Source organism: Trichechus manatus, unplaced genomic scaffold (genome assembly GCF_000243295.1).
Source record: "Trichechus manatus latirostris isolate Lorelei unplaced genomic scaffold, TriManLat1.0 scaffold00024, whole genome shotgun sequence".
Taxonomy (NCBI): Eukaryota; Metazoa; Chordata; class Mammalia; order Sirenia; family Trichechidae; genus Trichechus; species Trichechus manatus.
Genome location: NW_004443960.1, coordinates 1,364,114 through 1,380,505, shown reverse-complemented (window position 1 = coordinate 1,380,505; position 16,392 = coordinate 1,364,114). Strand labels below are relative to the sequence as shown.

The following is a 16,392-nucleotide window of genomic DNA, read 5'->3' as shown; positions in this document are numbered from 1 at the left end:
CGGCAGCCCCCACGGCCCCGGCAGTTCCCACGGCCCAGTAGCCCCCACGGGGCCCGGCAGCCCCCACAGCCCGGCAGTCCCCACGGCCCCGGCAGTTCCCATGGCCCAGTAGCCCCCATGGCCCCCGGCAGTCCCCATGGCCCAGTAGCCCCCTTGGCCCCCGGCAGTCCCCACGGCCTAGTAGCCCCATGGCCCCCGGCAGCCCCCACGGCCCCGGCAGTTCCCACGGCCCGGCAGTCCCCACGGCCTAGTAGCCCCCACAGGCCCAGCAGTCCCCACGGCCTAGTAGCCCCCACGGGCCCAGCAGTCCCCACGGCCTAGTAGCCCCATGGCCCCAGCAGTCCCCATAGCCCTGGCAGTCCCCACGGCCCGGCAAGCACTGGGCAGGTGTTAACTCCCCCAACCACCCCAAGGGGAGCTACAAACACCTCGGTTTGCTGATTTGGAGACTGAAGAATACTATAAACTAAGAAACTGCACGTGCAGGAGCATAAACACCAGCTGGGTTCTTGGGACAGACGGCTTCTCAGGTGAGAAGATGAAGCTGAACGCTGACTTCACATCTGGGTGTCTGGACAAGGCAGGTTGGTCTGTCGTGGTCAAGCCTGTGTTTCCTATAACTCCTCCCAGCCCCTACCCACTTCCACGTCCCAAGAGATGCCTCCGACAGCGGCTTCTAGAAGGTCTCCTGCCTGAAGGATGACTCATTGTGAGCAGTGTGAGGTGGGCAGAGCCCACAGGAGGGGAGGGAGTCGGCAGGCACGAGAGCACCTGACGTAGGTGTAGTGACGGGAAATGAACACCCACAGCTAGGAGATGCACGCTCATCCCAAAGATGCAGACGTAAGTGGCTGTGTCTACTGCGCCGTGGCCAAAGCCAGCATGTAAGGGTGACACAGACGCTGTCCTTTGTCTGAAACGGGCGTTACAAAACTGGGTGATTCTAATTCCCACTGTTTAAAACAAATGGAAACAAGGACACAGGCAACATGTTTTTGTAGAAAAATCAGATGAGAGGAAGAATATTTTTTAAAACCATAATCCTATTATCCAAAGGCAGCTAAAATCTGTGTGTCCTTCCAGATTTCTGTGTGTATGTGCGTTGGGCAGATGTGCATTTTGTACAGATGTGTGATGTGGTTTATAACCTGCTTTATTCTCTCATTTATACAGGAACATCTTCCTACATCAATACACGTATTCCACCACTTCCATTTTTAAAAGGTGTGTATTCCAGTACAAGTGGGTGTGAGCGTGTGTGTGTGTGCGGGTGTAGAGCATAGCTCACCCAATCAAACACCATAACTGGACTTCCAGGTCATTCTAAAATTTTCATTTTTATTGCAAAGCTGTTTGTGTATCCACCTCTGTCTGGGGCCCTGGTCACAGGCTTGAGATGACCCTTCAGAAAGGGTGTGCGACTCACGCCACAGCCGTGTAACCACGCCTCCTTGGCATGCTCACCATCGCCGTGTGGAACGTGACTGCATCGCTGCCCATCTGCTGGATGACAGGGAACCATGTCACTGTGTCAACTCCGTTCCTTCACTAGTGATGCTGAAGGCTTTTTCATAAATCTATTGGCCGCATACACTACCTCTGTCATGAACAGCTCACTCTGTCCTTCGCCTCCTTCTCTACCATAATGCTGAGATTTTTCTCACTGGTTGGCACAGGCCTTTCTTACACCTGCTCAGGACCTTGTCTTTGTCTTAGACGCTGCTGGTATTTCTTTTCCCCAGGTTGTAGCTGGTGTGTGTGTGGGAGAGATGTTGTCTCAAAACATTTACTTGGTAAGTTATCCTTTCTCCACTGCTTTGAATGCCTCAGGCTACACTCTACTACATACTTACAGACTATACCAACAGTCTACGGCTAGTCTTTCTCCATTGTTCCACGGATCTGTCTGTTCCTCAGCCAGTATCGAGGAGCCCTGGTGGCGCAGTGGTTAAGCGCCTGGCTCCAAACCAAAAGGCTGGCGATTCAAACCCACCAGCCGCTCTGTGGGAGAATGACGTGGCAGTCTGCTTCTGTGAGGATTACAGCCTTGGAAACTCTATGGGCAGTTCTACTCTATCCTGTAGGGTTGTTGTGAGTTGGAAACGATTCAACGGCAAGGGGTTTGGTTTGGTTTTGATTTGAGCCAAAACCAAAGATTTTAGTTGTATTGTAACTTTATAGTGTTTTTTAATACCTGATGTATGTTCTTTCTCTTAGCTCTTCTCATATCTGATACATGTTCTTCTTAAGTCTTCCCGGTCAACATGTTGGCTATTCTCACTTATTTATCTTTCCAGATTACCTTGAGAACCATTCTGAATCACTTATGTATTTATTTTTGAATACGCATTTCACCGGTTGAAAGCACCTGTTCTGTGTTCCTCAGGAAAGGCTCGTGGTCTGTCTTCCGTGTGAAAACGCCCAGAGCTGGGCTGGGAGGAAGGAAAGCATCAGCCTGCATGTGCAGAGGGAGCTGATGGGAGCCAGAGCCAGGGGAGGAAAGAGGCTTCCTTCCTCTAAACCCATCATCTCTGTACCACGTCACCCAGGTGTACGCAAAGACAAGGGCTCTTTGGTGCTGGTACCACCTCACTAGAACCTTTTGCTCACCTGTATTTCACCACTGCACCTGCATTTGATGTTTGGGAGACAGCTGAGAGGTCTGCAAACTAAAGACAGTGTGAGAGAACCCACTCCCAGCACTCAAGGCCAAGACAGACATCCCCTGAGTCTCACCTGGGAGGTAATAACTGAAATTCACTGCAGGTGACAATGCCAAACAGCCTTGTCACACCACACAACAGCCCCCAGAGACACGTAAAGAAGCCACACGCTGGGCTCCTCTGCCGTGGTGACAGTAACCTGGAGAAAACGCAGGAGTCAGCAGTGTGCACTGCTGTCCTCAAAGCCAAAGACACAGAAAAACTGACTACTAGTGACCCCATAGGTCACAGCAGGGCTGCCCATAGGGTTTCCAAGGAGCGGCTGGTGGATTAGAACTGCCGACCTTGTGGTTAGCAGCCAGGCTTTTAACCACTGTGCACACTAAATAGGCATCCTGGTGATGAAGGGACAGTGCACGGGGCGGGGACCGACCAGCGGAGTAACACCTTCCCTTCCTCTGGCTCCCAGGCTGACGAGAGCGTGAGTGCTGTAGGAGCGGCGTCCTGATACACTAACAGCCCAGCCCAGGCGGGACCATGCTCAGACTGCTGAGGACCCTGGCCTGGGTAAGGGGAGACCCCCGGGGCCGCACTTGGCATTGGAGACAGCCTCTCGGAGGAAGCCAGCATCTTAGCAGTCAGAAAATGCTGTAACGGACCAACAGGTTTTCCAGAGTTCAAAAGAAATCCTCCTTCCCCTCTTGAAAGAAGCATTTCAAAATACCAGGTAAAGTAACTTTAGTTAACAAAAAAAATGCAAGCTCACCAACGAACCGAAGTTGAATATGCAATTTTCACCCAATATTATAATCAATAATGAGAAGGAACAGTACCCAGCCAGGTGCTGGGAATGAAGTAGGTGTTTCAGATTGGGTGGTTAAATGAAAAGATGGTGTCAACCAAAGTTCTCTTCAAAGGCACGGCAGGGTGGCTGTGGAGGGCGGGGAAGGGGCACTGAGGGACTTCAGTAACTGGGTTAGTCGAAGTCACAAAAAACTCAGTAGATGTTTTCCAAGAAGCAGACAATATTTTTATTTCAGATCATTTGCTTTAGATTTAAGAGAATCAAGGCTTTTCAGCGATGGGGGAACGGGGTGGGGTACAGGCTATGTAATTTAAGTCTATAATGTTTTTCTTTCTGTAAGAAAACTAAAAAAAATTAAAGTAGAATCTGACTACAAAAATACGAATGGGACTCAGAAGAGTAAAATGTTCACTATCAGCATCTGGGCTAAGTGTGCCTGCATGGTACCAGATGGTAAAAATAAAAATCTCATATCTGAAATAATATTTCCAAAGATGGACTGCAGGCATGACTACAACCAAAACCCAAACCAAATCTGTTGCCATCGAGTTGATTCTGACTCACAGCAACCCTACAGGACAGAGTAGAACTGCCCTATAGGGTTTCCAAGGAGCAGCTGGTGGATTCGAACTTCTGACCTTTTGGTTAGCAGCCACAGCTCTTAACCACTATGGATTTAAGCTTACTTGAAATGATCATCTGTCTAATCAGGTGTAATCAGGATGTCACGTGGCTTGTAGCATTTTTCACGGCAGCCAAAATGTGAAACCAATGGCAACGTCCATTGGCAGAGGATGGATACACACACTGTGCAACGTACAGCCACACATGCGATGGAATCCCACTCAGCCATAAAGGGAAATGAAGACCTGATGCACGCTGCCACAAGGATGAACCCTGAAAACATCATGCCGAGCCAAGTCAGGCAGTCGCCAAAGGACAAATGCCGTATGATCTCACTTACCGGGGCGGGAGGGAGGGGGACGGGGGGTTTGCTTAGGGGGCACTGAGCCTATGTTCATGGTGGGGGAATGATGTGGAAAAGGGGGGTGAGAATGGCTGCATACATAAAGAGTGTCATCGGTGTCACTGAATCGGACGTGTAGAAACTGCTGAATTACTGAATGTTGTATTTTTACCACAGTAAAGAAAATGCCACGTGGCATGAGACAATTCACAGATGTTTCAGCTGAGTCTGACTGACCCATCTTTTGAGCACCCCAAAGAGCAAGGACTAGCAATTATACAACCGAGGAAAATGCATCTGCGTGTCTTATTCTTGACGTCCATATACAAAATGCCCGATTCTCACTCTATATACCAACATACCAGAAGATTCCCTTTTTAGAATTGTTTTTAGGACCTCCCTCCCCCTGACAAAGCGCTCTCTTAAAATGTACTCAACTTTCGGTGAACTTCCAGACACATGATGAAATCACTCTAGAAGTCCAGGAATCGGTAAAGCGTGCCCGAAGTCTGCTTTTATTGACGCTCCACGCATGAGATTGTCCTTCCCGTTTTATATACAAAAAAGCAAAGGTGAGCTACGGACTGCCTTTTCAAGCCCAATCTACAATTAAGCCGCCCACGTGTCCGAATTCCCTAGTCCCAGCATGCAGAGAGCTGAGCCGGTAAACACACTTCTGCAACGTAAGCATTAACGTTCTGGTACCTTCCAGAACCCGCGGATATTCTGATGGCGACGTACATTCACACATGGAGTCTGACACTTCCATATTCTCTGTGCTCCACGCCGGGGTTCCGTGCAGGCACTCTAGCTGGTTTGTCATAGGAAATCAAAGGCAGCAGGAATCAGAGAAGTTGCTCATTTGCACGATTCAACCAATCCACTTCCTTCTTCGCAGGGGAGAAGGGAGTGAATTTCCAAACGGAAAATGTTCTCTTTTGCCTTCTCACCCGGGCAGGCAGAGGTACACGCTCAGGGTGCAGTGCTCAGGGCTCTGGGCCGGAAGACAGTCTGTCCTTAGTGCTAAATCTCCTGGATCGATGGCAACCTCCCACCAGCATCAAATATTCACTAAGACCTGAGACCACGGGTGCTCTTCTACGCTTTCCGGTTGTTTTCCACAAGTGTATAACCCCTAGATGTAAATGCAGGTGCGGGCAGGTGCAGATGCCAGGACGTTGGGAGGCCCTGGAGCTGCGAAAGTTCCCCAAGGTCCTGGGGTCAGTGCATGGGGGTGGGGGGACCTTTCTGTAGTCAAGTGTCAGGCAGATGTCTGAGACGTGGCCACAGCCCAGGGGGCTGTGAATCAGGTAAAAATCCATGTCCACGCTTGAAAATTAAAGCATCACCTGATTGAGGGCCCCCGACCCTCACCCCAACAATGGCACTGGATTCACTCCCTCTCATCTGCAAGAACTGAGGAGACACAGAAATAAAATAAATAAAAATATATTTATAGATCTAATATATACAGTTGTCCCTTGTTATCCACGTGGGATTGGTTCCAGGACCCCTGCAGATACCAAAATCCACGGATGCTCAGGTCCCTTAGACAAAATCTACCCGTAACCTACACACCCATTTACTTTAAATCATCTCTAGATTACTTATGATACTAATATGATGTAAACACTACGGACACAGTTGTTCACAGCACCGTACTGTTTAGGGAATAATGACAAGACGGTAGGAGAACAATGCTCAAAGCCAAGTGCTGGAGAGAGACTGCAGATCTGTGAGACGGGGAGGCTACAGCAGGGGCTGCCTGCACAGCATTTCCTTCACGTGGACTCAGCCTAGTGCAAATTCAAGTTTTGCTTTTTGGAACTTTCTCTCCTCTGCCCAATATTTTCCGTTCACAGTTGGGTGAAACTGCAGATGCAGAACCGCAGATGTGGAGGGACAACTGTATATTTATTTATACTTAAATATACTTCTAAATAAAAAAATATATGGTTGGTACCAGGGAAACTAAGAAAAATGAAGATAAAACACCCTAATTGCAATGTCCCATCCTGTGAAAATTTCCCTGGGAAGAAACATTCTCAAGTAAAATTCTACCCTCTGAAGCATTCCTGGTGGTCTGCACTGGCTCTCAGCTGTCTGCTGGGTTCAGGTTCTGGTCTCCCCTTCTTCAGTTTAACAAGAGGCTAAGGATGTCGGCATTCGCCACTCTCGGCGGACAAACAAGGGTTTTGTGTTTATTGACTGGGAGAAGGAGAGGTGATAAGAAGGCTGCTTGGGGAAAGGGTAGGGGACAAAAGTCCAAAAGGAAGTAGAGAAATCAAAGGAAAGGTACTCCAAGTCCACAGAAGATACAGGAGGCCTGGGGAGGAAGGGACACCAGACACTTTTTAATAAAAGATATTGTACAGAATCCGCTACTGTTCTAATCTCTAAAATCTACAAGATACTGCAAAACCACCACAACAAAAAGACAAATAACCCAATTAAAAAAAGGGCAAAGGATATGAACAGGCACTTCGCCAAAGAAGATATTCAGGCGGCTAACAGACACATGAAGAAACGCTCACGATCATTTGTCATTAGAGAAATGCAGATCAAAACTACAATGAGACATCATCTCACCCCAACAAGGCTAGCACTAATCCAAAAAACACAAAATAATAAATGCTGGAGAGGCTGTGGAGAGACTGGAACACTTACACACTGTTGGTGGGAATGTAAAATGGTACAACCAACTTGGAAATCGATTTGGCGCTTCCTTAAAAAGCTAGAAATAGAAGTACCATACGAGCCAGCTATCCTGCTCCTTGGAATATATCCTAGAGAAGTAAGAGCCATCACATGAATAGATACAGGCACACCCATGTTCATTGCAACACTGTTCACAATAGCAAAAAGATGGAAACAACCTAGGTGCCCATCAACGGACAAATGGATAAACAAATTACAGTACATCCACACAATGGAATACTATGCAACAATAAAGAACAACGATGAAGCCATGAAACATAACATGGAGGAAGCTGGAACTCATTATGCTGAGTGAATTTAGTCAGTCATAGAAGGACAAATATTGTATAAGACCACTATTATAAGAGCCCAAGAAAAGGTTTAAACACGGAAGAAAACATTATTTGATGGTTACCAGGGTGGGGAGGGAGGGTGAGTGTTATTTACTAACTAGATAGTAGATAAGAATTATCTTAGGTGAAGGGAAGGACAGCACACACTACAGGGGAAGTCAGCACAAATGGACTAATCCAAAGCTAAGAAGTTTCCTGAATACAATCAAACACTTTGAGAGACAGAGTAGAAGGGGTAGGGGTCTGGGGATCACGCTTTCAGGAGACATCTAGGTCAACTGGCATAACAAAGCTTATTAAGAAAATGTTCTGCATCCTACTTTGGTAAGTGGCATCTGGGGACTTAAAAGCTTGCAAGCAGCCATCTAAGATGCATCAATTGGTCCCAACCACCTGCAGTAAAAGAGAATGAAGAACACGAAAGACAAGGAAAGTATTAGCCCAAGAGTCAGAAAGGGCCACATAAACCAGAGACTTCATCAGCCTGAGACCAGAAGAACTAGATGGTGCCCGGCTACCACCAGTGCTCGTCCTGCAGGGAACACAACAGGGAGTCCCTGATGGACTAGGAGAAAGGTGGGGTGCAGAACTCAAATTCTAGTACGAAGACCAGACTTAATGGTCTGACTGAGACTGGAGGAACCCCAGAAAGCATGGCGCCCGGATTCTCTATCAGCCCACACCTAAAACAATTTATGAGGCCAACTCTTCAGACAGGGATTGGACTGGACTGTGGGACATAAAGTGATACTCGTGTGGAGCGTGCCTCTTAGCTCAAGTAGATACAAGAGACTAAACGGGCAGCTTCTATCTGGAGGTGAGATGGGAAGGCAGAGAAGGTTAGGAGCTGGCTGAATGGACATGGGGAATCAGGGGTGGGAAGGAGGTGTGTGCTGTCACAGTATGGGGAGAGCAATTAGGGTCACATAACAATGTATGTATAAATTTTTGTATAAGAGACTAACGTGAAATGTAAACTTCATTTAAGCTACAACAATAAAAAAGTAAATAAAAAAAAAAAAGAATCTGCTACTGCCGCTGCCACTGAGAATCTAGCTATCCTAACCCTTGTCTCACCAGCCCACCACATGGAGGTAGGTCTGTCAAGGACAAGGACTCTACAACATTTAACTTGGTATTCCCCAAATCTCCTTCCTATAACAGGTGGGTGCTAAGTGTCTTCACAAGCATTTCATCTCCTCGGATCAGATTCTCCATCCCTGGATGGCAAGGGAGCTTTCTTGGCGCCCAGGGAGGCACGTTTAATGCTGGCGTCAGCCATAAATGGCCTCTAAGCTCTCATTGTTAGTACATTCCTCCCGGTGGTCCTGCACTCGTTACCACGCAGCAGGGCCTATCACAGGCCTAACAGCGGGGTCACCTGGTTGAGTGACGTGATGTAAAGGTAGAGAATACTGGCTCCATCAGCAGGTGGGTAAAGAGAGCTCCTCCACACAGTAGACACAGCTTAGCGATGAGAGGAAGAACTACGGCACCCACAACACCCGGACAAATCTGAAAACCATGAAGGCCAGGTGGAAACCACCCCAGTGTCCACTGACCAGTGAACGCTCAACACAGTGCGTTCTGTTCATCCATGGATTACTCAGCCAGTAAGAGAAATGAAGTCCTGATCCATGGTGCCGCATGGATGGACCTCAAACATACGATACCGAGTGAAGGAAGTCAAACACCAAAGGACACATACCATATGATCCCACTTATGTCGAGTATCTGCAACAGGCAGCTGCGTTTCAGACACAAAGTAGATCAGTGGTTATCAGGGGCTTGGGGAGAGATAACTCAGAAAAACCAAGCCTGTTGCCATCGAGTCGATTCTGACTCACAGCGACCCTACAGGACAGAGTAGAACTGCCCCACAGGGTTTCCAAGGAGCGCCTGGTGGATACAAACTGCTGACCTTCTGGTTAGCAGCCATAACTCTTAACCAGTGTGCCACCAGTGGGGTTAGGAGTTATAAAAAAACAAAACAAAATGTTATGCTGAGCGAATGAAGCCAGATAAAAAAAGGAGTACGCATTGCACAATTCCATTTACATAAAATTCTAGAAAATGCAAATTGGCCTATAGTGACAGAAATTGATCAGGGGTTACCTGGGGGTGGGGGCAGCAGGGAGGGGGAGGGAGGAGGGATGACGAAGGGGCACGAAGAAGCTTTCGGGGTGATGGATGTGTTCATAATCCTGACTGGAGTGATGGTTTCATGGCTGTGTACGTATGTCAAAGCTCATCAAACTGCACACTTTAAATATGTGCAGTCTAGCGTGTATCAATGATAGCTCGATAAAGCTGTTACCCCCCCACTCCCAAAACAAAGCTGAGAATAAAAATTTAATCCTGTGCCTTAAACAGAAGGCCATTCTAGGCGCCAGGGATTTCCCACCAGACCTCTTCTCAGCCCTTTGGGGGTTTCATAACCACTCTGCTCTGGTTCCTAACCAGCTGGCACTCATTTTCTTCTCTCACAGTAGTTTCTTCTGTCTGGTCTCGTATACCAGAACCCCGCTGCTGACGGGACCGACCCTCTTTCTGGAATATGTTTACTGGAGATGAAAACCGCCTGGGAGCGCCTCCCTTTCTGCCCAAAGCTGAGCAACTTAGAAACATTCCGCCTGCCCCATGTGTGAAGACCACAGAGCTAGCCTGTCTGGCCCTGTGCTGGCCACATGTGGCTATTACATTTAAATAAACTCAGATGAAATCAAGCTAAAAGCTCAGTTCCTCAGCGTGGACAGATGGGGAGACCAGTGAGAGTGGTGACTGGAACCAGGCTGGTGGCAAAGAGACAAGAACTAAGCAGATTAAAGAGCTACCTGGGCAGGAACTGGGGTGGGAACTAGGCTGCAGGTCTAACTGCCTCCTTAGTTATGAGACCAGAAGAACTGGATGGTGCTCAGCTACCACTACTGAACGTTTTCATCAGAGAAACAACAGCTGAATCCTGATCAAAAGGGGGGGAAAATGTGTAACAGATTTTTAAATTCTTACAGAATTCAGACTTACTGGACCTATCGGAACTGGAGGAACTTCTGAATCTATTGCTCTGAGAAAGTCTTCAAACCATGAACCAAAATTATCCCCTGAAGTCATCTTTAAACAACTTTAGCTAACCTAGTAAAAGAATGTTCACCATGAGCACTGTGCTCTTTTAAAAGAATTATTTATATGAAATCAAATCATTCACAGTAACTCTAAAGCACAGATTAGGAGTTTAGGGGGTAATGAGTCTAAGTCAAGGAGCCCTGGTAGTGCAGTGGTTAAAGCACTCGGCTGCTAACGGAAAGGTTGGAGGTTCAAACCCACCAGCTGCTCCGCAGGAAAAAGATGTGGCAGTTTGCTTCCATAAAGATCACAGCCTTGGAAGCCTGATGGGGCAGTTCTACTCTGTCCTACAGGGTCGCTCTTAGTCGGAATCGACTCGACAGTGAGGGGTTTGGTTTTGGTTTGAGGCTCCGTCTGGGTGGCGCAACAACGTGGGTAGAGAAAGCAAGAACGGCGACACACTGTGAAGAAGGTGGTCAATGGTGTTGAATTGTACAGGCAGAAACTGATGAATGGGTACGTATTTTCACCAAAAAAAAAAAAAAAAAAAGCTATCTGGGCAAAAGTAGGACCGGCTGAGGGTAAGGTGACGAGGCTGACCCGGCCCTTGACTTTGATCAGAGCAAAGGAAGGCACAGCCTGGGAAATGCACCTCAGCGGGCAGCTCTGGGCTGTGCTCCTGGTTTTGTCTTTTACAGGTGCCCTTTCACACAGTAACCAGCTACTGAGTGGGACCTGGAGCAAAGGAGCCCTGTCCCAGCTGTTCTGCTTCCCTCCCTGCACATCGCAGACCTCTAACCTTCTCAGAGAAGACCCAGGGTCTTCCCGCCAAAGAGGCAAGTCCTGAATCTGGTCACGAGGACACCTGAGAGTCAAACTGAGGGGCAGTGTACAAAACAACCAGCCCGCACACACCACAGCCTCCGAGGTTGCGAAGAGCAGACTGTCCCCAAACAAAGGGGGCCCTGCGGGACCCCTAGGACCTCCGCTGAATGACAGTGAGGATGAGAACGAAGCAAATGTGGATAAGGGTTCCCATCTGGGAATCTGGCGAACGGTGTCATTTCCGTAACTTTGCTATAAATTATTTCAAAATAAAAAGCATTTTAAAAAAAAGAGAACTGAAATTAAATTGAATTTAAAAATCTTCACTTTGGAAAAACCGACTTGCACTGGAGCCCCTGGTGGCACAACGGTCAACACGCTCGGCTGCTGAACCAAAGGCTGGAGGCTCAGGTCCACCCAGAGACGCCTCAAAGAAAGGCCTGGTGATCTGCTTCCAAAACCTCCTAGGAAGCACAGTTCTACTGACACACATGGGGTCGGCACGAGCTGGAACTGACTCGATGGCAACTCATACTGTTAATATGGGAAAATTTCAGATTCAATATATTAATTCACTTATGAAAACAAGGGAAATGAACATCTCAGTAGATTAGGGTTATGTTTCCTTCCCCTCCAGCTTAATCCTATAAAAATGCTGCTCTACGAAATGGATGACTTTTATATAACTAGAAAAAATATGGTTTGGACAAATCTTTCCTCCATTTGGATGCTTTACTTACAGTGCATCAAATGCCGAGTCGGCAAATATCCACCAGTAGGAGTCTCATAGACGGAACATTCAGCTGCATTGCTTGTTAGAGGGTGTTATTAGCAGTTTCTTTAGGATAAGATTATAAGGAAAATTGCTGTTAGCTGCCAATGAGTCATCCTGCTTCATGGTGACCCCACACAACAGAACGGAACTCTGTCCGGCCCTGCACCATCGTCATGATTGGTTGCAGATCAGACTGTTGGCATCTGTAGGGTTTTCAATGACTGAGTTGTGGAAGTAGGTCACCAGGCCTTTCTTCCTAGTTCATCTGAGTCTGGAAGCTCTGCTGAGACCAGTTTACCATCATAGCAACAGGCAAGCCTCCACTGACAGATGGGTGGTGGCTGCACTGGAGGTACACCAGCTGGGAAGCGGGTTTCCTGCATGGGAGGCAAGAAGTCTACCACTCAACCACCACTGACTGCCCATTAAGGCAGATAACATCTACTGATACTCACGGGTGTCCCTCAAACATTATCTTGCCTCTTCTAAGTACTGGATCACTGCAAGGAGGAGGGCGCTTTGCTGCCTGGGTCAGCACAGCCAGCATAGGAGCTCGGCTCATTCCTTCTAGATTCCACCAGGGGCAAAACGTATGAGGGGCCATCCACTCCTTCTCACTCCAGCCTTAACACTGTGAGCTGTCTGTTTCCAAGCTTCTTTTCCAGTGGAAAAGAACTTGGTGGATTTAAAAAAAAAGCAAAACAAAAAACTTTCTATTGGATGAACATTAAACATTTTTTAAGGTCTCTGTGAAGATTTCGCTGCTGTTGTTGTGCTGTCAGGTCAAACCGTCCCATAGGATGTCCCAGGCTGTAATCTCTACGGGAGCAGATCACCAGGTCTTTCTCCCCCAGAGCCACTGGTGGATTTGAACTGCCAGCCTTTTGGTTAGCAGCTGTTGTAAACGGTCCATTTGGCTCTGGGAGCTTGAGCAGAGAGGTTAAAGGACTCACTGTTCTCGAACGGAGGCCTGGGCGCAGGACTCCTGCATGTCAGGGACTGTGGAGCCCGGCGGCCATAATGCCCCATGCTGTGTATGGACGGCTGCCCCACGGGTTCATCATGGTGCTCTTTCCAGTGCGCCTGGACTCCGCTAAATACCACTCTCCTGGCCCCCGGCTGCCAGGGGTGGGAGCTGGTGCTTTTGCCCCTCTGGCACCTCACTCGCCATCCAGAGAAGACTACTGAGGCCGAGAGGCGAAGAGGCATGTCTCAGGCCTAGTGGCTCCAAAGGGCAGGGCTGGCGCTCAACCTGCTGTCCGCAGACTCGCAGGCCTGGACCCTCCTCCCTGCACCATGCTGTCTCCACTCCTGTCATCCCATCCAACTGGCCACTCGGCATCAGAGCCGCCTTGGGCCTCCAGCTGCGGAAGGAGGGGTCAGGATGTTCGTTTCTCTCAGAGCGTCTGCTCAGGAGGCTGCAGGCGGCTCGGGTTACCCTCTGACTAAGCCTTCCTCAGCACAGCTCCTGCGGGAGGCATCCTGCACTGAGGACACGCCTGAGCCCATGATGGTCGGCTCCTGGGTTATCCGACACACATAATCAGGCTTCCTGCCTAGAAAAGAGCCGACTCACGATGCCACAGTGGTTTTTCCACCTAACTGAAAACCAATCAGTGACCAGCACACCAAAATGCTCACAGTGCCTGGCCCTTTTCTTCAGCTGTGATGTCACCTGAGGTCTTTCTAAGGACACACTATGAACTACTAATCGTGGACTCAGGCCGGCTCGCCAAGCAGGCTTTCTTCGTGGCTGTGTGTTCACAAAGTTCTCGGCAGCGGCAGGCCTGGAGGCCATCTCTCCTGAGAACCAGCACACCCAGTGGCTCCGGGTCCAGCAGCAAGTCTGAGCTGGAGCGGGGAGCACACTGCCTTGGGGGGTGTTTGAATAGCGTGGAGCAGGGAACAGGACCTCCTCTCTGCACAGCTCGTTTTTAAGCTGTAAAGTTTATTCTTAGCCTGAAGTTATCCATTCTGATTTTCCTCCTTTTGGGTCCTTCTCACCCAGTATTTTAACCACACAGGTACAGGGTGAGAGAAATGAAACTCGCCAAGACCTCAGTCAGGAGTCGAACGGCGCTCAGGAGCAGTCAAGAAGTGGAAGACAGAGCCCTGGCTCCAGGCCCCATGTGGCCCTCTGACCCCCACCCCGGCCAGGAGTCAGGGCCCGCTCCGCATCCTGGCCTAGCTCCTCCAGGGCCTGTGACCTTGGTCGGGTCCCTCTACTGCTTGGGGCCAATGTCCTCCCCGAAAAATGACTGCAGTCACTGTGGGCTCTAATTCCACGAGCTCTTGCACTGCCATAAATTGAGGGCTTTAAATCAGTTTGGAGGGGCCTGGGCACCCCCAATTAATAGAAAGCCTAATGCATATAGGAAACCCCAAAGCAAAACAAACCACTGTTAAGTAGGAGTGCATGAAACAACATACTGTTCATTTTTATAAGTACATGTTAAACCCAACCAGAACACAAACTACCCCGGCTTAAGAAAAAGCCAACACCACAGCAATCTTTTATTTCCGTACTAAAGTCAAGCGTGTGCTCAACCAAGTTAACTGAAAAGAAACCTGAACTCATTTAGTAAGACTTTGCTCGTAAATCAAGAGCATCACTCAGCTCCTAGAATAAGAGAATTTAGGGCTCAGGGAGCCTCGAGGGCAACCCACTCATCTGGCTGATGGAAAATCAAAACGCAGAGCAGGCAGGCGACGTGGCCTGGGTCACAGGAGAATCTGTGCCGAGGCAGGGACGAGAACCCACATCACCCAAATGCACTTCACTCTGCTTCTGTTTTCTACAAAGGGCAATCTGGACTGTGGGTGGTGCTGAACTATCTGATGGTGAGTGAACGAAGCTGGGGTACTCCCCACAATGCGCCTTCATCTAACCGGCTCACAAACAAGCTGTTCCCAGGTTACGGAAACATTCTCTAGCAAACCCAAAGACAGCAAAATCTGACTTTTAACTCCTCCAAAGCCGGAGTGGACTTCCTACACCAGCTTTCTATACCAGCCAAACAACCTGGCCGACAAGGGAACCAAAGGGCAAAGAAATCGCCTCCAGAACCTGGCGTCTTTCCGGGCAGCCTGACTGCAGCGTCAGTTTATACCAATCCCCCAATTCATACATGTCACAGACCTTCACAGTACAGGACTGGGGGCAAGGGAGGGGTCTGACAGCAACAGACCAATTCTGGCTGCAGCACCCTAGAAAATCAGAGCTCACCTTTCTGGAAGGGCTTAAAATCACAGCGAGCAGAGGCACTAATGGGGGTCTAGAAAATCAGTTTGAAGGAAAACACACAAGACCACATGGAATTGGCATCCGGGAGGAGAAGTGGGCAGGAGGAGAGAGGTCAGGAGGAGAGGGAGTCCGGCTCCAGGGTCAGGGCCATTTTGGCTGCAAGCTGCCCTAGGCGGTGCAGAACCAGGGCTCTAGGCTGGGGGCTCTGGACTGGGAGAGATGGGCTCGGGTTCCGCCCAGGAGGGGAGGTGGTCTAGTCTCCCAGGCAGAGGCGCTGGGGCCTTGGGGACTGGTCCAGGATGGGTGGGGCTGGGGAACGGCTCTGATTGGCAGGGGGTAAGGGGTGGGGTAGGTGGAGTGGTTGGGGGTGGTTGGAGTCCCCGGGCTGGGGCGGGGGGTGTGTTGGGGATCTGGCAAGGATGGGGAGGCTGAGGACCCTGTCTGGATAGCCTGGAGGAGGTGTGGAGACGGGCGGGGTTGGGAGGATAAGGGGGTTGGGGATCGGGTTCCTTGGCTAACGGGCTGGGGTGGGCAGTGGGGCCTCTGGGTGCTGGGCTGGGTTGGGAGGATGGCAGGGGGTGGGGGGTCAGGCTGGGCCGGCGGGGCGGGGTCCCGGGCGGGCGGGCGGCCACGCACCTCCTCGGCCTGCTTACGCAGCGCCTTCTCGCGCTCGTACTGGGTGAGCAGCTGCTCGTTGTCCTCGCGCAGCAGCTCCAGCTCCACCTCGTGCTCCTGGTTCTCGCTGAGCACCGAGTCCAGGTTCTCGAGCACGTTCACCACGAGCGGCATCAGCTCCTTGACCACCTCCTCGTCGTAGCAGTGGATGAGGCGCTCGAACTCGCGGTAGATGGAGCCCGCCAGGCCCGACACACGCTCCGACATCACCGAGCCGGAGCAGTAGTCGTCCTGATACACCACCACGCCGCCGCCCTCGTCCATCTGGATCTCCATGAGCGCCGCCATCGCCGCCGCCAGCGCGGCCCGCTGTCCGGCCGGCTCC

At 49.8% G+C, this 16,392-nt stretch overlaps 1 protein-coding gene across 2 annotated transcripts in view; it reads right to left on the bottom strand.

Annotated features, from left to right (window-relative positions):
* Window positions 1–16,382, bottom strand: part of MAPK8IP3 (mitogen-activated protein kinase 8 interacting protein 3) — a 50,324-nt gene extending 33,942 nt beyond the window's left edge. Inside the window, exon 1 of one of the 2 annotated variants that reach the window (XM_023728384.1) lies at window positions 16,029–16,382. In XM_023728384.1, the coding sequence (XP_023584152.1) occupies window positions 16,029–16,355 (327 nt within the window). In that variant the 5' untranslated portion in view covers window positions 16,356–16,382. The remainder of the gene's footprint in view (window positions 1–16,028) is intronic. The other variant, XM_023728385.1, reaches the window with a different exon arrangement.
* Window positions 16,383–16,392: the final 10 nt, after the last annotated feature.